The sequence below is a fragment of the Prionailurus viverrinus genome, chromosome C2 (assembly GCF_022837055.1).
Source record: "Prionailurus viverrinus isolate Anna chromosome C2, UM_Priviv_1.0, whole genome shotgun sequence".
In the NCBI taxonomy this organism is placed as follows: Eukaryota; Metazoa; Chordata; class Mammalia; order Carnivora; family Felidae; genus Prionailurus; species Prionailurus viverrinus.
Window position 1 is genome coordinate 52,409,452 of NC_062569.1, and position 22,215 is coordinate 52,431,666.

At 35.4% G+C, this 22,215-nt stretch overlaps 1 protein-coding gene across 1 annotated transcript in view; it reads left to right on the plus strand.

Moving 5' to 3' along the window:
- Window positions 1-22,215, plus strand: part of RSRC1 (arginine and serine rich coiled-coil 1) — a 427,744-nt gene that overhangs the window by 190,269 nt on the left and 215,260 nt on the right. Inside the window, exon 5 of the mRNA XM_047875829.1 lies at window positions 11,778-11,814. Within this exon, the coding sequence (XP_047731785.1) occupies window positions 11,778-11,814 (37 nt within the window). The remainder of the gene's footprint in view (window positions 1-11,777; window positions 11,815-22,215) is intronic.

The following is a 22,215-nucleotide window of genomic DNA, read 5'->3' on the forward strand; positions in this document are numbered from 1 at the left end:
CTGTGCTGATGGCTCAGAGCCTGGAGCCTGCTTTGGACTCTGTGTCTCCCTCTTTCTCTGTCCCTCCTCCACTCATGCTCTGTCTCTCTCTCTCTCTCTCTCTCTCTCTCTCTCTCTCTCTCTCTCTCTCTTTCTCTCTCAAAAATAAACAAACAAAAAAAGAGAGACATTCAACTGACTGGGCCACACAGGTGCCCTGATGATCCCATTTTTGTAAGACAAAAATTGGTGTATTTGTGCATATGCGTAAGAATGGAGGAAAAATATAAAACATTTTGAGATAATATATTGGCTAATGGGATTTCAGGTGATCTTCGTTTTTTCCTTCATTGGAACCAGATGTGATTTTGAATTTTTCTACAATAAGCATTTGTTTTTTAGAGGGCTACTGCTAGCCCATATGACACCTTTGTGCATATTACAAAATGATGTCCCTTCTTCCTGTGGATGCGGTACCACACCAGGATACACTGCTTGGGTGTACAGTAAAACCTTGGATTGTGAGTAACTTGTACTGCAAGTGTTCTGCAAGACATCAAACATTTATAATAAAGTTGTTTTTTAATGTTTATTTATTTTTGAAAGAGAAAGAGAGAGAGAGGGAGAGAGAGGGAGGGAGGGAGAGGGAGACACAGAATCCAAAGCAGGCTCCAGGCTCTGAGCTGTCAGCACAGAGCCCAACCCAGGGCTCAAACTCAGGAGCCAGATCATGACTTGAACCGAGGTCAGATGCTTAACCAACTGAGCCACCCAGGAGCCCCTCTAATAAATTATAACTTGATAAACGAGTGATGTCTTGCAATGTAAGTAGTCTGTGATGCCGAATGTCACATGATTGCAACTGAGCTAATGGTTCTTCTCTCTCTCTCTCCCTCTCCCTCTCCCTCCCTCTTGCTCCCTCTCTCTCCCTCTCTCTCCACTCCCCCACTCTCTCACTGCGGGATTGTGGGTGATCCTCTCCCATGCTCAGATGCTCGGTCTCAGCCCATGGTGTTTGGCAGAAATCAGTGATTTTTCAGAACATTGGAAGGTGCCCACAACTGGCACTAGTGTGTTTTTTGTCACTTCAAAGCACCTATGGACAGTTCTTTTCTTTTCCGTACAAAAGGAAGCTTAGGAAGGCTTTGCTTCATTCTAAGTCAGGCTGCCTGCAGATATAGACCCTTTCCCTTGCTGCCTTATTGCCAGTTAAATTAAATACAGTATATGACAAGAGTTTATTAATACTGTACTGTTGTGAACATCTGTGTGAGGGTATACAGTGGCCCCCACGCAGACGAAGATTCCATTCAGCCATTCAGATAGCAGTGATTCTGTTAGTGATAGTGAAAGTCATCCTACACAGTAACCCTCCTCTTTCTCGTCTCCCTCACACCAGCCACGAAGGTTTTCACAGATAAATGCAGGTTAATTTATTTTTCTTTATATTTTGTATTGTCTTTATTACTTTATATTACATTACAGTATTGTAATCATTTTTATATGAATATTTTTGGATTGTGGAATGAATCATATGAATTTCCATTATTTCTTATGGGGAAATTCACTTTGATATACAAGTGCTTTGGATTATAAGCATGTTTCCTGAATGAATTATGCTCACAAACCAAGGTTTTACTGTATATAGCTTTTAGCTGCCACTGCCGTTTCTTTCCCTTTTTTCCTCTCTCATGAACAACGTGCACAATTGTACGTGATGGCCCTGAAAACTTACAAAATAACAATTATTTAAAATTAAAGACTGTAAGTAATATTTTTCTTGCACCTATTCTGGGCTAGATACTCTCCTTACTTGACCTCTACCAGGTTATGTGGGGCCTTTGAGCTCACTCTCCCTGCCTCTTCTTTTCTACTTACCCAGTCTGCTCACATGCAACCAGTCCTTCAGGATACTGCTAAAATTACCCACCTCTTTGAAATATTTTCCAACGACTATGATACATATGGCAATTTCTCCTTTTTCTGAACTTCTCTTGCGCTAGATCAAGAACATGGATTGAAGGGGGTTGTGGTGAATGGGTTGCATCTCACCTGCTAACTCAAGACAAATGGTAGTGACTCCTTAGAGCACCATCTTGAGAAAGATTCTTGAGCTACAGCTGGTCTCAGTGAGAAAGAGGATTGTCATTGACTAGGAATGTTAATCCTGCATGTGAGAAATAGCAGAAAGGTAGCATGTTCACATGCATTCTCCTACCTTGCATGGACATTAACTATTTTGTGTAACAGTCTTGGTTTGACAAAACAGTTTTAAATATCTAAGGCATAGATAAATTATCTTAATACTTGTACTTTTTCTTGTTGATGATGTTTGGTTATGTTATTGTTATTTTATATCTACTCAGAATTTATTATGGAGATAGGTATAAGGGTGCTCAGTAAATTTATTTCTCTTGTTCACTCTTGCTGTTCCAAGTCTCTTTCTAGTATAATTTCTCTTGTATCTGAAGTATTCCTTTAGCAGTTCTTTAGATCAGATATATTAATGATGAATTCTCTTAGTTTTCCTTCCTCTGAAACTGTTCTCTAGAACACACACAACTGCAAAAACATTGAAATCTCTTTTCTTTCCTTTGTATACCATTTCTGTGAACTTTAGAACCTGTTTATGTGAGTGACAGTAAATGGCTTAATTGACACATACCAACTTAAGTGTTCACCTTCCCGTCACAGTAAGCTCAGTGTGTATCTTAAGTCCTCAACTGTTTAATATGTTGAGTGGATGCTCACTTATACTTGTAAAACTAACTAAAGAATCTTGAAAAAAGAATAGTACATTTAAAATTCAGTAACCATGCTACAGTTGTTTGTGCAAATGATTTGTAAGTTCTAGAGCATAATTTATTCCAAACAGGAGATAAAAACTTACTTGTAAAAAATACTGAACTGCAGTAACATAAGAATATACATTTTGAGCCAGTGATACGTAAGTTATTCTCCAATCAGGAGAAAAATGCTAAGAATTCTAACCAAACTGGTAAGTTGAAATTGAGAATTCTGGAAAGATCTTTTTGGAACTTAGAGCTGATATTCTGTATGTTTCTTATTGGGATTAAAATGTAAAAAACATCAGGTAATTGAGAAATTATTTTTGTTTACTTTTTCAACACACTTTATCATTCTGCTCCTTTCAAAGAGATCAGGTTAGAATGTGCTTGTATCGGGATATACATGGTATTTTTATTGTATAAGCTTTTTATATGTATTTGTTATTTGAAAAGTAGACTGACTTTCATTTATAGGTATTACAGTTGGAACAGATTTTGAGGTGATTTAAAAAGCTAACATCTGTAAGGGGCGCCTGGGTGGCTCAGTCAGTTGAGCGTTGGGACTAGGCTCAGGTCATGCATGATCTTGCGGTTTGTGGGTTCAAGCCCCGCGTCGGGCTCTGTGCTGACAGCTGAGAGCCTGGAGCCTGCTTCGGATTCTGTGTCTCCCCCTCCCGTTGCCCCTTTCTCATCACACTGTCTTTCTCAAAAATAAATAAACATTTAAACATTTTTTTTAAAAAAGCTAACATCTATAAAGATATTTCTTGATTTTGAAAGTGGAATGCACTCATTGGTTCATTATTGGTCTGTCATATTGAATCAGTCTTTACTGAGTAACTTCTATATACATGCTGATTCTTTTTTTAATCCTTTATTTGAATTTAAGAATGAAAAAATTAGAGAAGATCCATAACTTGACAAAGTTATTTAGTAAGTAGTGGAGTTGGAATTTGAACCCATGGTTTTCTTAGATTAATATATATTACTAAATTTTTTGTTAATAACATTTGATACATGACATACACATGTAAAAATTATTAGTGATTATTTGAGATGGGAGATATAGATTTTTTTTTATTTGTAAGTCAGGATTTTAAAAACCTTGTCTGCCATTGCATAAAAAAAAGACAAAAACCTCATGTAGATTTTTGCTTTATGAAAGAGATATAAAATTGTGATATAAAGAGATATAAAATTGTGACTCTCATCATATAACTATAGGAAACTACAGCACAGTAATCTTTTAGAAGTGGATAATATACTTAGTTCATGACCAAAAAACCTGTAAAATTTTTTATTTAGGAATTACTCTGTTTTCCATAATGTGTGTGTACATTTTATATGGGATAATACATAAATATATTTAATCTTTTATTTCTTAAAGACTTGTTCAGTGAAATGATACTTAGTGCTACTTTTGTTAGTTACCTTCATTATGGTTTCTGAGTATTTTATAACTAAATACCCACTGGATTTTGGCTTGCCTTATGAAATGGCTTTGATTTATATTTATTTTGTTAACCTTTTTTTTTTTTTTCAACGTTTATTTATTTTTGGGACAGAGAGAGACAGAGCATGAACGGGGGAGGGGCAGAGAGAGAGGGAGACACAGAATCGGAAACAGGCTCCAGGCTCTGAGCCATCAGCCCAGAGCCTGACGCGGGGCTCGAACTCACGGACCGCGAGATCGTGACCTGGCTGAAGTCGGGCGCTTAACCGACTGTGCCACCCAGGAGCCCCAACTTTTCTACTCTCCACCTAAAAGAGTCACTTTTCTTTGGATGTCTTTTATTTATTTAATTTATTTTTAAACTGTTACTTTTTTTTATAGTCATATATTTGAGCTTCTTTTTTTTTTTTAAATATATGAAATTTATTGTCAAATTGGTTTCCATACAACACCCAGTGCTCATCCCAAAAGATGCCCTCTTCAGTACCCATCACCCACCCTCCCCTCCCTCCCACCCCAAACTGTTACTTTTATAAACAAATCCATAAGAGATTTCAGATGTAATAAGGAATGAGAAAAATCATTTACTTTTACTGGGACAAGCAAGTACTTTTTAAAAATTTAAACTTATATTTTGCAAATATACGTGCAAAATATGGAGAATAAGGAAGAATGCCTTCATCAGAAGGAATAGAGTTTTTCACAAATACTATTGTTAATTGTGACTCTTTGACCTGATTCCCTTAGACCATTATAAAACCTGGATTATCACTTTGGTGTAATATTGTTCCTAGTTCTAAAAAAATCTTTGTTTAGATATTTTCTGAGAGGCTATAAGCTTTAACATAGCAACAGTTTCTGGATTTAGAACATGCTTCCTTTGGCAAAATAATGAAATGTGTGCCACAAAGTTAAATTAGTATCCTTCTTTTTAAATTTTTTCTTGGGGCCCCTGGGTGGCGCAGTCGGTTAAGCGTCCGACTTCAGCCAGGTCACGATCTCGCAGTCTGTGAGTTCGAGCCCCGCGTCAGGCTCTGGGCTGATGGCTCAGAGCCTGGAGCCTGTTTCCGATTCTGTGTCTCCCTCTCTCTCTGCCCCTCCCCCGTTCATGCTCTGTCTCTCTCTGTCCCAAAAAAAATAAATAAACGTTGAAAAAAAAAAATTTAAAAAAAATAAATAAATTTTTTCTTGCCTGCCATGGTATGATTGATGCATGGCAACTTTATGCTCAAAAGAGACCTAATATTGGAGCTGACAGGTGCCACCAGGTTTATTTAGGACAACCTCAGCCTCATCCCAGTTAGTTTCAAAATGTCTGCCTCATACATGTTGAGCCCAGTACTGCATTTCCTGCTTTAGAGCCTCGTGTAATGTCAACATTACTATCTGTGCTGCCTCAACTACAAATTGGATGAACAGCCCGTGACACTTTTTCAATATTATTACATTAAACCAAGTGGATTTTGATTGATAACCTAATATTCAACTAATGCAAAACATCAATCATGGCAAGTATATTAATTATTTAATATTGCAGTCTAATTCAGAAATCGATGTGCTGCATGAGGGGAAGGGAAACTCATGGTTCCCAGAAGATTTAAGACAGGGAATGATTAAAAAAAGACCTGCTGTACTCCTGTGTGTTAGTTCGATACAAATCTTTATTCATTTGCCAATAATTTCTTCCCATTTTCCACTTCAAGACCATTTTATCAGTTTTGAGACCTATAATTGAATTAAGTCTGCTTTCAGCACAGGGCAAAAGGAGTTGCACAAATATTGATGAAGTCATGACAGGGACAACCCAAGAGACAGACCACTAAAGAGGACAGAGTTTATACCATTTGTTGCAAGATCCCTATGTCAATGTCTTGGATCTTGCCTCTCTATTTAAAAAAATTTTATTAAGACTTTTGGAGCCACTTTAAGACTGTATTTAAATATGTATTGTCAAAACAGATTTCTATAGTACGTTACAGTTTATAGTGTTCCTTCATATGTATTATCTTCTTTTTTCACAGCCCCCGTCTGCATTAGTAAGGCAAGTGTTAACAGAGTCTTCATATCATTGGTGGACAGTCTTAGCTCAGAGAAGTTGGATTGTTACCAAGCTCATGCAACTGTTTTGTAGTACAGCTTAAATTTGAGTTTAGGTATTCTGCTTCTGAAGCCAGGGTTATATATCATGCTGTCTTGTGTAGAGTTTATGTACTCATGATGTTTTATTTGTGTTGTTTTGAGGTGGCCACTTTTCCTTGTCTTTCTGCCCAAAGTAAGACTAAAGAAAATTGATTTTCATAGAAAACTTGTTGAAATTTTGGTGTCGCAATCTATGATACATATTAAATTTTAGGAATATGTAAACCTTCTGGACATAAATAAACATTTCTTAATCTATTATGTCTTTTACTAGAATAGAATGTCCTTTTTCATATATATATATATATATATATATATATATATATATATATATATATCTCAAAAGATATATATGTAGGTATGTTATTTGGAGGAGGAGTTGCTTAAATATATTTTGTCATGAAACTTACTACCCCAGTTTTCTTTTGGTTCAAATTTGCCTGGTTATATCTTTTACTCTCCCTTTTTTGGAAACTTTTCTGAATCTTTTTGTTTTATGTATGTCTTGTAAATGACACATTGCTGGATTTTGTTTCTTACCCAATCTGAGAATCTTCTCTGGCATTTTGTTTCCACCTCATTTGGGTGAACTTTCTTTAGTTTTCTTTGTAGTCACTAATTGCTTAGAATACAATAATTACTATGTTCTAATCCAACCTTTACTTGCCTTGTCTGGTTGCTTCATCCTGAATTTACTTGTCTTCTTACTGTGTTACATTCTTTAGAACTTCTTTCAAATAATGTCTTTGTGTAGTGTATTTCCTGAAAGCTTGCATGCTGAGAATTTATTTTTTCTTCAATTTAAATAATAACTATTAGCAGTATCAAAATTACAGGTTCACAGTCCTTTTCCTTTAACACTTTGTCTTGGAAGTTCATACTCCATAGTTTATACTCCAGCAGTAGTGTTGAGACATTTGATGTCAGTGTTATTCTTCCTGTATGGAGAGGTATGCTTTTTCTTTCTGGAAGCTTTAGCCTTTGTTCTTGATCTATAGCAGTCTTAATTATCCTTATATTATGCTTTGCTGTGGATTTTCTCTGAACTATCCTGTTCACTACTCTTTGTACCCTTTCAGTCTAAGATTTTATATGTGGGAATTTTTTGTCATTATTTCTTCAAATATATTTTCTCTCCTATTTTGCCTTTGCTTTCATTCTAGGGTTCCCATATTATATAGATGTTGACACTTGTATTCTTATCTCTTATTTGTTCTGTCTTTTCATCCCTTTCCTGTGCCTTCTGGGAGAGCTCCACCCAGTGTACCAGGTCATCAGCTTATTCTCTGTAGCTATTATGCTTTCAACTTGTCCTCGGAGTTCTTTATTTCAAACAACTGTATTTTTGAAATATATGTATTTTTAATATTTATTTATTTTTGAGAGGAAGCATGAGCAGGGCGTGGGCAGAGAAAGAGGGAGCGCAAAGATCTGAAATGGGCTCTGCGCTGACAGCAGAGAGCCCGACCCCGGGCTCAAACTCATGAACTGTGAGATTATGACCTGAGCCTAAGTCAGAGACTTAGCCTTAGACTGAGCTACCCAGGCACCCCCTCAAACTCCTGTATTTTTAGTACCCGCTATCTCATATTGATTCTTCTTCATAACTGTTTATTTTGGTATTCAGTTTCTAAAAACCTTTTACCTTTAAAGATGTTAGTATGCTTACAGTATACTCTTACCCAGTTTGTTCTTTTTTCCTCTGGATGAGGTTGCTCATTTGTTGTTTTTTTTATTCCTGTGCTTATTCCCCTCAGAGGTCATACAGTTTACCTTATGGACTTCTCTTATTTCTTTGCAACAATCAGCTGCCTTGGCTAATAACTTTAGAGAGAGGGGTAAAGTCTCAGATCTGACGTGTGCTTTTCTGGGATAATTTAAAAACTAGTGTGTGAAGCCTCTAGCATTGTACTCTGGCCTCTGTCAGCTACATTTTCCATAGTGTCCTCATACTCCTTCAAAACCAAAATAGAACAAACCAAAACAAAACAACCACACACCACACATGTACAAACAACTCTTAACACTACTTTCCCACACAAGTGCTCACTGTTGCAGTTGGCCTTGCTCTCTTGTGTGGAGTGGAGATAGAGTAGGGCCGGGTAGAACCTCTCAGGGACCTGAACTGGTTGCTACTGATTCTCCATTCAACCTTGTCTTCGTGTTTAGATGTCAGATCCTTATTAGTTGAATACATACTCCGATGCAGGCACTGTATTGGGTGCTGGGATATAAAAATTTTACAGATGCAATCCATGTTCTCAGGGTGTCATTGGGACATTTTAGTGGTGTCAGTGGGAAAGTAAATAGGTATTAATAGTAAAGTGAGGTAAATTATGTGATGAGAACACATGGGAAGAGTTGATTAGTTTTTTTGTGAGGAAGGAAAAACGTTTCCTTGCCAGTATGGATTGAGTCCTTAGGGATATTTTGTTGTTGTTGTTGTTGTTTTGTTTTGTTTTGTTTTTGTTTTTAAGCTAGGTAAGGAAAGACTAGAAGAGGAGTATTTCAGGTGGAGAGAGCAAGTGGTTTAGTGGTAAGGGAAGCCAGGTTAATAATTTCTTATGGCTATTGCTGTCACAGTCTTTGTGATGTAGCTTTGGCAAGATAACAGAGGGAATAAGTGAACTAGAGTGGAGTAGGATATTGTGGTTTTTAAAAAGGGAATGACATGATCAAGCTCACATTTTAGGAAGATCTTGCTGTATTACGGAGAATGAATTGACATGGGGCAAGGCAGGAGCCATCGGGACCCATCAAGAGGCTTTTGCAGTAGCCTGGGAGAGAAAAGATGATGGCCTAAAATAAAGTAGGTACTCTGAGGATAGAAAGAAGTAGCTAAATCAAAATGGTAATTAAGGATGTTAGATGGCCAAGACTCTACTCTGTGGTTGATTACGTTTGCTTACATTTGGTAGTGGAGGAAAGGGCATGTGTCAAGGATGATCCCTAGTTTTCATTCAGGTGTACTATTCAAAATGCCTATTTCCTAAATAAGAATCACTTGGAAATATAACAAAGCAATAGTCTAACCAACCTTTTTTTTTTTTTTTAAGTTTATTTATTTTGAGACAGAGAGAGAGAGAACAAGCAGAGGAGGGGGAGAGAGAGAGCAGGCTCTGTGCTGTCAGCATGGAGCTCGGCATGGGGCTCGATCCCACAAATGATGAGATCACGACCTGAGCCGAAATTAAGAGCTGGACGCTTAACCAACTGAGCCACCCAGGTGCCCCAAGAACAGTTTCTTATCCTTGATCCCAAAATGCAAATAGTTCAAAATACTGGGAGGTTTTCCCTGAGCTCGTAGCAAACTCAATTGATAGCAAAACCAACCCTGAAATGAAGTTATTCCTAGTCTTTGTTTATCCCACTTTGGGTGGATATTCGTGTTTCTTTCACAATTATTTATGTGGACAACGATGAGATGCTGCTTCAAACCCTGCTGCCAGTGTTACATCACATACAGTATACTCTCTATACCTTATTACGTTTCTAAAATCCAGAACATTCTGATGAAGGATGTCTAGTCCCAGTGGTTTCATAGTAAATTATGGACTTGTACTTTGAATCTGAGCAGTTTTTGTTCCTTTTGTTGCAGTGTTATTTTCTAATAAGAACCATTACGTGACATTGTAGCCATGGGGACAAAATGAAGTAGATGCATGTCATATAGTGCAAACTTCAAGTTAGACTGCCAAGTGAAGGTACAAAACTGAGTATAGTAGGCTTCTGTTTGGGTTAAAAAAAAAAAAAACCAGAAGAAGGATGCACGCGTGCGCGCGCACACACACACCTAGAATATTGTTAGAAAGACAAAGAGCCAATATCTGATTAAGAACTGGGAGTCAGTGGTGGGAGGAAGACTTAATTGTATTGTTGTGCGTGCACACACATATTGCACTGTCAGATTTTTCACTATATGCATTATTTTTTCGTTTAAATTTTAAGTTACAGTGACTGTATGAAAATGTCCTTATGAAAACATAAATATTTATTTGACTTCTAGTTCAAGTAAATGAATTAACTTGATAACAATAAAGTTAAAAATAATTATTTATGTACGTATACAATTAAATATCTCTACAATGTATTCCTGTCATTTGTCATTAGGACTGCATCCAAAGAATGAGTTTCAGAAATCCTTACATTTTTAAGTGTTGAATATATAGTATTGATACGATTGCCAGAAGCAGAAAGTAGAGAAGAGAATGGCTAAAGAGGAGTCCTAATCAGTAGATGTTGTAATTTATTCTCAGTATGCCAGACTGGGCAGTGAGAGCAAAAGTTGGACGCCATGAGTATAGTTTTCAGGCAGCAGATCTGAAGGGGAAAACGATAGGGAAATTTGGAAAGATTGTGTAGCAAGACAAAGGAAACAGATAAGTATATTTTTGGCAGAGAAAATTGGAGATAGAAATAAGGAGAAGAAAAGTAAACTTGGGGCCCCTTTAGAGAAAGAAAGAGGTGTGAGGGAAAGATTAAACATCATGAATGCAATACTGTTGTTGGATGTTTCATAATTATTTTCTGCAATGTAGTATAAGTTATACTTTCATATTAAAAATACAAAGCTTGGTATTTATGATGGAATTAAAATACTACTTGGTCCGAGTGAAGAAATTCTAAGTCCTTTTGTCACTAATAAACTAGTATAAACCAGAATCAAGGGAAAAAATCCAATTATTAGCCACATTTTACCAAATATATATTTAAATTATCTTTGTTACTTAGTTCCATCAGCAGTCCTTTTACAGTGAAAAGCAAGAAGTTAAATATTTAAAATATATCATGATATTTGATGTTTGTGTCTTATTTGATGAGATTTTGTTTTTTACTATTACAACAGGTCCCGATTTGTAGTGCACTAAGTTAATAAAATTAATGTCAGGGAAAAACTTGTTAATATTTAGTTACTTAGCTATGTAGTCACAAACGTATTCTTTATGTGTATATTTTTTTATATAAAAATGAAACCATTGGTGGATGGATATTTGATAAAGCAAAAAAAGTAACATGTCAATTGTAGAATCTAGGTGGTAGATAGAATCTGTATGAACATTTTGTAATAAATGTTGGAGAAAACAAATTCTAATGAAAGAGCTAATGTGAAATAAATAGATGTTTTGTGAATAGTAAAATAATAGTACACTTGAGTTCCTTTTGTTCTCTGCTTACTGAAAAATCTGAAACATTCTGTTAGTGGATTACCAGTTTTAGTGGTAATACTATTAGATGTAAATAAGTTATTTGTTTCCTTTTGATGGAAATTGTTTTGTCCTTCAAACCAGTGTTATTGTGAACATTAGTGAAGATATATGAAAAAATCATAAGGTTTTATAAAACATATTTGAGGTAAATGTAAATTATAGCAGACAAGTGTTTAGCAACTATTTAGAACTTTTATTTTTCTATTTTAGGGAATCCGGAAACATCAAAGCTGGATTAGAACATCTGGTAAGTTCTAATTTTCTCTTGAACATTTGCATCATCTTTGATATCTGCATTCTAAATGAACACTTTTGAATGAGCTTTGAATACCTTGTATTGAGAAAGTCAACCATTTCCCAAAGGGTCAGCTTACTGTTATTATGTGAAGGCACTTACATTTTCATTTATCTTATCATTTCAAGGGAATTTAAAATTTTTTTAAATTACTTTTTTTTTTTTTTTGATGTAGAGATGAAATAAAACGGATGACAATCCTTGGATTGATGATTGCTTTAATTATAAACAAAAATGTTTGGTGTAGAATTTTTGGCATATCTTGATCTGACAAAAACAAGCTTGTGTTTTAAGAAAACACAATCAAATATTGCATGCATAAATATGGTATGTTTTAGCAATTTAACGGCTTTGAAAGAAGGGCACAGCTTTGTTTTTCCTGATGTCTCTGCTTTATGAATAATGCATCGGTTTAAACTACATTCCGTTTTAGAATATAAAATAATTGAGATGCGGAATTTTTGGTTTAAGTAAACATTTTTAAAGTACAAATGAAATTCAGACTGACTTAACCTTAGAATCTGTCCATTGATCAAAAAATTAGAGAAACTGTTGTGTTATACCAGGTCCAAAATTCATTTAGCTCACTGCATTGAGTGTTCATTACAACATTAAGTAGTTCATTTAAACAGAGCATTATAAAGTCATGCTCTGGTTTCTGGTCAAATCCAAATGTTGAATAATTAATGATAGAGATTCTTTTGTAAATACAATCTAAGTACTTTTTTAATGCGAGACTTCATTCCTATATCATATTGTAGCTTTGTTAACTATTAATGTGCTTTTGTTTGCTCCCACTAAAACAAACAGTAGCAAGAGCCAGCTTCATTTTGACGTACAGTAGTTTTAGAGTTGGAAGGGGTTTTTAGTTTTCCTTTCAACAGCTAAAGAAAACTGAGGAAAGCTAGACTTTAAAAAAATGGTCTTAATAAGTACAGATTAATTATTAAGAAGCTATATGTAACAACCTTGTTTAGAATATTTGAACTATATGTTTGTCCAAATTAGTAGTAAGTAAATAACACTGTTATTATTTGAAATTATTTCCTGAATCCCAGTTTGTCACTTCATAGTGGCATATATATTTAGGAAATATGGACATTAGAATAAAAATATTAATCTAAAACAAATTCCAGTATCGGTTGGGGGCTTACAACAAGGAAAAACAGCTACCATTGTGCCAGAATGAGCTTTTATACTCACTTATAAATTGTTATTTATTGAAAAGACTTCATATTTCTTGTTTCATATGCCTCAGTAAATAATAATTAATTTTTTTAGATTAAATTTTATATTTTTTTATATTTACTAGTATGAACTCATCTTCAGTGATTATTTCATGCATTTATACTCTACTTATAATCTTATTCAGCACTGGTTTTCTAACAGCCTTGGGTTGCCAGGAAAGCTCCCCAAAGCAGGTGGCACTCCAGACTGCCACTGCCCACTTTAATCAGAATGGTTTCACTTTTAGTTATTTTGTACATTTTTAAATTTTTAAAATAAGATTTTATTTGAAGAAAGAGTTTTCCAACTAAAAACGCTTAAAACCTTTGATCAAACATAGCTGCTTATTAAAGTCAGGAGTAATTATTAATTATTCTTGATCCTAAGTTATATTTCATTTTCATCTGGGTCATACACATCAAATATATTTCAAAGATAATGTATTTTAGGATAAGAGAGGCAGGATTAATACAACAGGTAGTGAAGTAGATAATTTTAATGCATTTATTTAGATTGTTCAAAAGACTCTATAGCTTGACATTGTAAAATTGACCCACTGAGTGGGAACTATTAACAATAGCATGAATATATTAACATGTAACATAATATCCTATATACACACACCTATATACATATCATACTGCCTTGTGCACTACTGTCCTGTAAAGTCAGTGATATTCTTCACAACTGCCTAGGATGGAAGTGAACTCAAGAATTTATTATTTGGGTGGCGTCCTGATGGCTCAGTCGGTTAAGCATCCAACTTCAGCTCAGGTCATGATCTCGTGGTTCATGAGTTCGAGCCCCACATCGGGCTCTGTGCTGACAGCTCAAAGCCTGGAGCCTGCTTTGGATTCTCTCTCTCTCTTTCTCTCTCTCTCTCTCTCTCAAAAAATATAAACATTAAAAAAAAGAATTTATTATTTGAGCATTAATGAAACCTGTCTGTCTAGCAGCTATGGGCTCTGTAGGTTTGTGTCTCCTCAGTTTCCAGCTGAGAAGATACTTACAGCCCTTACCACCCAACACTTGTAGCCCTTCTTTGAATTGGCTATGTAGCTAAATACAATAGATTATGATCTTTAAAAGTATATGGTATAAAATTAAGAACATTCCACACATGTGGTATTAATTTCTTTTTTATGTTTCCATCATTTTCTGTTTTTTTAAATTTATTTATATTATCATAGAGAATTAAAATTGCTCTAAGAGAGGGTAGAAGCAAGTATAAATTTAAGTAAGCTAAGAAAGGGGTCCTTGGCTGGCTCAGTCAGTGGAGCATTCAACTCTTGATCGTGGGTGTAGAGATTGCATTAAAATAAGGTCTTTTAAAAATAAAAACATAAAAATAAATAAGCTAAGAAAAATGACATGCATCATATTATACTTGCCACAAGGACACATACACGGTTGTACTACTATTGTATTCTGTGTTTATGGACTCTTCTTGTAACACTAGAAAGGAAAGGGTGTGGGGAGAGAAAAGAGTAGGGTAGGTGGACTGTGTTGCCCTGGAATCTCTTCAAGGGCTGATCTCATTGATTTGTCACAATCTCTCAAACTCTCAATTCAGCCTTTGTTCTATCATTTCTTTTTTCCTGTGTTGCTACCTTCTCCTGGGAACTGTCCAGCATGTCATTCTTTGCTTAAATTTTTTACTATATTGCACAATCCTATTTTATTTTTCTTTTCACAAACTTGTCTGCTACTCATAAAGCCTGTGTGTGTTGAAAGTTCTAGACAGGGTCTTTGAAGGTCAGTACTTCATCATCCATTGGTGATTTTTGCCTGATGATTGTAAAATGGAGATTTTCTACCACTGCCTCCCATATTTAGCAGTCAGCATTCGACTTTAAGGAAGAGCCCACCTGTATTTCTTGTTTTCTCTATTTACTGTGAACAAGGACTCATGGATATTTATTTTATTAAATAGGTTATTTAAAAAAATTTTTTTTAAATTTTACTTATTCTTTGAGAGAGAGAGAGAGACACAGACAGAGACAGAGCGTGAGCAGGGGAGGGGCAGAGAGGGAGACACAGAATCCATAGCAGGCTCCAGGCTCCAAGCTGTCAGCACAGAGCCTGACACGGGACTCAAATCCACAAACAGTGAGATCATGACCTGAGCCAAAGTCAGATACTCAACCGACTGAGCCACCCAGGAGCCCCTTATTAAATAGGTTATTATCCATTACTTTTCTTATTTATTTTGATGCTTCTTGTCCCAGATTTGTCCAGGGAGTATCCTTTCAAGATGGCTTTTGGATTGTTTCTACATACCCCATCTTTTTATAAAAACACTTCTTTATTTTCTGGCACAACAAGATGTTCCAGGCTCATTTGAAACCTTCCCTGTCCTACTCATGGAATCAGCTATTTCTTCAAATTACCCTATTTCATTTAGAGGGAAATGGTATTTATGAATCAAGGTCTGGACATGTGATATGTCCACTGTCTCTGGGATTTCATTACTTCTTGGACTTTTTAGTCGTAGATTAAATAGATAGGTGGGTGGGTAGGTAGGTAGGTTGATATTTGGGACTTAGATGCTTAGATAGGTATTTTTTTTAAGTTTATTTTACATTTATTTTGAGAGAGAGAGTATGCAAGTGGAGGAGGGGCAGAGAGAGAGGGAGGGAGAGAATCCCAAGCCGACTCCACACTATCAGCGCAGAACCCAAGGTGGGAGTCAATCTCACAAACTGTGAGATCATGACCTGAGCCAAAACCAAGAGTTGGACCCTTAACCGACTGAGCCACCCAGGTGCTCTGAGAGGTAGGTAATTTGAAGAAATTATGAGTCCGATTAACATCTCCAATTTCAGTCCAAACCACAGAATTCTTCCTTGTTGTTCCTCATTTCACATTTGTATTTCCCTTTATTCACAGTGAGAACTGTGACTCCTAACAACACCAATACATTTACCCATTTGCTCAATTATGTAATACATTCAAAATAGTTTTGAAATTGCTACAATCATATCTTATGAAAGTTAAAACTTCATAGAGTTCAAGATTTGTTTCAAGAGTTTATTACAGTTTATTTCAAGTTTATTCAAGAGTTCTTTTCCTCCTTGAGTGTAGTTAGGTAATTCATTTGAAATATGATTGCATGCATATGTTTCTGTTTGTATTCAATTTTAGGTGCCTTTGTCCCCATTCTTGTTGATTTAATTGTATGGTTGGATATGTTAACATGCTTCCAAAATTCAAAATATTATACTAAGTCAAAATACTATACATAATACATCTCTCAGAAAGCTGCCATCCCCTTTCTTTCTAGCTTGTTCTTTTCTGTCCTTTATAGGTGGCCAATTTTATTAACCTCTGATTTATTCTTCTTATGCATCTTCTTGTGAAATAAAGCATATATGTACATATATGTATATGTGTGTATTATTCCTATTTCCTCTGTCTTACAAAATGTAGCACATTTATTTTTTTGTACTTTGCTTTTTTTTTTTTTCTCTGTCTTGGAAATCACTCCCTAATTACTGTGGGTATCATTATATTTACTATGTTTCTTTTTCTCTTTGTGTCTTCTTTAGTAAGGGTATGAAATTTTAGCCTACTTATATGCCTGCCACACTTTAATAGATGCTGGCAGAGGACATGAGATTTCTGGGTCAGAGACACAGCTCTTGTATTACTAACAGCACCAAAGGTAGCACATAATACATGGTTATATAGGTTCCCTTTGACATACAAGTACCAAGGGGTGATGGTGCATACAGTGGGTTTGTGTCGTAGCTGAGGGAATATTCTTTAAGGAGCTGACAGAAAATTGGCCCAAACTTTGCCCAAGAGAAAAACATTACCTTTAGTATCCTAATTTGGTAGCAGAACTGCCTGATCCAATCAAGGGGGAGTCTATATCTTCCAAGACTTTACTATGCAAAACATCTTTGAAAAGATAGTTCTGAAGAAAGGCTATTGGCTGATATAAGGTGTGCAGAACCTATGGAGAATTGTCTCTGAAGAGCTATTGTTATTATTATTGTTAATTTAGAAAGGTTTGTGGTTTTTTTCTAGGGGTTACCTTTATATTTATATCTTTTATAATGTATAATGCTTTTACTATCCCTTATTCCTACTTAACCTTTTAAATGGCATCCCTCACTTCCCACCTGTTATCTTTGTAATAGCCAGTGCTCCTATTGTACTTTGCTTTCCTCATTTTCCTCCCATTTCTTCTTGTATTCTTGCTACTCTGTTGGAATATGTGATGTTTGCATACTGTCTATCCATGCTGTCACCTTTTTTTAGAATCACCTCTAAAATTAACCGTATTACATATTTACCATCAGCTTGTTTGCTGATGTTTCCCTCCTTGTCCCCTGTTTTGTGTGTAACTCATCTAGTATATTCTTCAGGACAGCCTCCAGTGTACAGTATTCCTTGAGATCTTGCACATTCTAAGCTGTTTCTCTATGGTTTTACTATTTGAATGACAGTTTGACTGGACATAAAATCCTTGACTTATAGTTTTTTCCCTTGACTTTCTGCTAAATGTTATCCTGCTCTTGATATTTGTGGCACTAGCCTTATTTTCTTAACCTTGCGTATTACTTGATTTTTTTTTTTTTTGCCTTGAGGCATTGCCATTTTTTTCATTGTCCTTGTTTTACTAGGATGATTCTCAAAGTTGATTATTTCTGACTGCTTTTGGGTTTTTGTTTTCATATGTAGACCTAAGTTTTCTCACTTCTGGAAATAACTTTTTGGATTATAATACTAAATATTAACTGTTCCATTGTTTTGTTTTCTTTTTCAGGGATTCCAGTTATACATGTTTTCTATATAATTATATATAGAATCTTTCTTTGCTCATCTTCTATTTCAGTCTTTTTGAGTCTTTGTACTACTTTGTTTTCCAACAACTAAGAACTAGTTTGCCTGGTTTCATTTACTATTTCTTAGCAAATTTTCATTCAAATTTATACTTCCTTGGATACCTTATAATTTATTCTTCACTTCTGAAATCGTTTTTCTTCCATATCTATTCTTACTTTTTGAATATCTGAATGTTCTCGGTTTTCTTATTTGTCCGAATAAGCCTTGTGCTTTGGGTTGATTTTAAGGGAAGAATTTTTATCTGTTGAAATGTTTTGATTTACATTTTCTGTTTACTGCTTCTTGTAATAGCTTTATATGGGGTTGATTTGATTTCTTTCCTCCTTTCCTTTCTTCCTTTCTTTTGAAAATTCTAGACATTTTGTAGACAGGGCTCCTAGTTCAAGGGTACCTGCTTCTGTAGTAAAGCAAATGTACTTTCTTTAATGGCCAATGGTGGGGTGTGGCAGGGATGAAAGGGTTGGCATGTTTTATTTCTGTTTAGCTGTTTGTTTATTCTTACTTTCTTCTTTCTTGTCACTGTCACGTATTTATCTGATTTTCTCCGAGAAGCAGTGCTTCCTGAGGCTGCCACTTCAGTTCCACTCACTTTCAAGCCCCTTCCCTCTAGCTGGTGCTGTGGTAACACCAAACCCTAGATCTGTGTTCACTATTTTGGCACTTTAGTGTTGTACTTTGTTTTACTGGGGATAATTTTTTGTTTGTGCTTCTAGTTTATGTATTAAACTTATGATTCCTATCAGGATGGGGAGGACTCTGTGAACATTTTTACCTCAAAGAGAAATTCATAATGGAAAATGTTGGAAATCAATGTCGAGTAGACTTTGAATCCTGAGTAGTCCTCCTATGGGAATCCTGCAGGAATTGTCAGCAGAATTAAACACAAAACATCTCAGAGCTCAGTGACCATATCTATTTAAAGACTTAGAAATGAGTGAATACACTGCTTATAATGTATGGTTAGTTAGATTTCATAATTAACTTAAATAATACTTTTTATTGGTGAAGAATCCTATACAAATTAAAGACCTCTGGTTATGATCCCAATATATGTCTGTTAACACAGAAGGGCTGAAGGAGTGGAGGTGGGTGGTTATTAGGTGATGTTGCTCCTGGCTTTTTTTTTTTTTTATTATTATTAATGATGCTCTAAAGGTGTAGAAAATTAACTCTAAGCTCCCTTCTGCTATGTCAGAGGGACCTGACTCCATATTTTTCTACCATCTTATGTTTTAAAATTCTAGATAATGCAGTGAGTAGTTATTGAACTACTTAATGGGGACTAAAACATTTACTGTTTAGAGTGTTTTTAATGCAGTCAAGTGGGATTTCTACATTTTAATTTTTATAATTATAGAAAACATATAAAGTGTTGCCATTTGATTACAATATAGCTATTGTTTCATTAGCAAACTATAAAAATAATGCTGTCCTTTTCTCTGGGAAGAGGCATTGAGATCAGAATATATTAGGTTGAGCTATGTGAAAAATTCACTTTTTTTGTTCAAAATAGTCTGTAGGTTGTTTCAGACTTGAAAGGACTGCTGTGCCGTGCCCCCTTTGGCGGGGAATGAAGTGAATTATCCTGATCACTATGATGTGTCTAAGGCTCCCCGTGTTCACTTTTCTGAAGAGTCAAATAATTGGAGGTGGGGGGACATGTGATTTCGGTCAGTCCTTCACTGTTTTGAATGTGCGTATGAGTCTCCTGGAAATACTGTTTATACTCAGGTTCTGATTCTCTGGGTCTGGGGTGGGACTTGAGATTCTCCATTTAGCAAGCTCCCAAGAGAGAGATAAAGCTGCTAGTCCAGGAGCCACCAGGAAGAAAGGTACATTGAAAGGCATTGACTTGAAAGACCTGTATCCAGTGAACAAGGTCCTCTGCATGTGATGAAGAATCTAGAGGCTTCCCCCATATACCCATTGAGTATGATTCTGCAGCCTATAAATGATAGGTTGGTGTTCATAAACCCAGACAGATGGACACTCCACAGGTTTATACAGGGACAAAAATTTGTTGTCTATCTCTGCAAGAGTAACAGAGGGACCATTTTTTTTCTCCTTTCTTTGATTCCAGATGTTAAGTTCTATATTTCAGGGCTAAAGCTGGACACTAGGACTAATACCTTGCTCAGTCTTAGGTAGAAAATTAAATAAGTGATGATAAATCTTTTAGTAAAAAGCGTTACAAGTGTTTACTACTTTAAGTGGGATTTGCTTTCTATTAATAGTTGAATAGTGAAAGAACTCTGGAGCCATACCTGTGGGTTTTTTCTCCCCACAGAGGTCTCATTTATGTTTCTTATATTGTATAACATTTGAGAGTGATGACCTACTTGTCCTTGTGGTCAGGTAACACAGTCTGACCATTTTAAGTGTTGAAAAGCAACTGTCATTAATAGCTTGTTTAGCCCATCAGTGGTTTGTAGAATATAGTTGCTGCTTGCCAGAAATGTAGGCAGGCCCATTGCTATTATACCTGCTCATCAATAATACTACTAATCCTAATAAAAGCCCTTTCCTCTTTGTTTTAGGTTGTTTTGCATAGAACTTGGAAACAAAACTGCTGTAGTTTAGTTCACAGACTAATAATTTTATTTAATACAAGGATAAACACAGTTAATGTAGTATTGTCATACTTTTGAGGATTCAGTTGACATACAACATGAACTAGAAAATGCAAACAGAAGTTATAAACCCTATTCTAAAGTCACTTGTCTTCCATCTGTTACATCTTTAAATATCTGTTTTATTTTAATATTTCCCCACTGTGTTCTGAAAAAATGTTTCTGACATTTGTCCAAATGAGTTTGAGAATATAGTTATCTCAAAATGCACTGACATTACTGATATAGTCTATATATTTATTAAACACTGATGAAAAATATCTATTACCTCATATAAGGACTTCAGCATAATAGATCCCTCTCCTCCCAGCATTTTAATTTATTTTTCTTAGCTAAGCCAATATATATTTGAGGTTTAGGGTAAATGTGCATATTAAAACTGACACTTTCTTCAAACGGTGATCATGAAATAAAACAGCATGAAGTTTTTCTTTTTGGAAGATCAATTTCATAAATCTTTTCTTTTAACAAATAAGTGTGTCTTATGAATGTGTGAAAATTAAAATACCTTTAATGTGGATTAAATGTTAATGTCATATTACTGTCATGATTTCTTAGGCAGTTTACAGGTCTTAAGTCTGAGGACTGGCTCACATGCTAGTCAGAAACAATGCCATTGCCACTGACATGTCTCTGACATGTTTGGATCAGTTACAAGTTTATTAAAAATTGCTCCTTCAAAGAGTGATTAGTAAATATTACCCAGTTGTCCAACAGAATGAATTTGGGCCCTTTTTCTACCCTCCCTCCATCCCCTCTCTTCCAAAGATCTGTTGTTACATTTTTAAGACATAATGGTCCCAGGAGAAAATGGTGGCCAGTTATCTTTAAAAAAATTAATAAATAGATAACAAGATGTCCTGCAATTTTCATGATCTTACTAATAGTCTCATATATATGTTTAATCTAGATAAACTTCATTTTTTTTTAACTTTTATGCACATGTGCTTGTTAAAGCTTTATAGAAAAAGTAAATATTCTAAGCGCATTAAATCACCTGCCCCCGCCGACCCCAACTTCCCATTACTGAAAGTCAGCCCCTCCTGAAGCCACCAGAGTAACTGAATATTGTATTATTATTATTTGTGTTATTATTATTATCATTTGTATTCTAGTTTAGGATACTGTAGGTTCTGCTTCATTGCAAAGAATCCCACAAGGTACCTGGTAGTTATTTCACGGCTTTCTCAGGATCTAAGATCTGTGACTAGAGAGAGACAGCTAGCAGCAGAGGCAATAGGATTGTTTTCTGTTTCTCCCATCAAAGCATTAGGAGTTAAGATGGAGGGTGTCTTTGTTACAGTGGTATCTTTGGCCACACTCATTACCATTTGCCACAGAATCATAGCATCTGTATTTAACACACACAGAACGAGGAGTCAGGAGAATCTGATTTTACTGTTTGACCTCTAGCAATGCACACAACCTCTCTGTTTTACTTTTTTCATTTACTCCTTATTAATGGGATGTTAAAATGGTGTGTGAAAATTTATAGAAACAGACTTTCTACAAGTATATCATAATTACTGTAGAGAAATAAAAAAATCTTAACTTTTCTAGTTATGTAAATAACTTGGGATTGCTAAAAACAATGTCTCATTTCTAATATGCTTACAGTGAATTGTGAGAAAATGTTGTACTT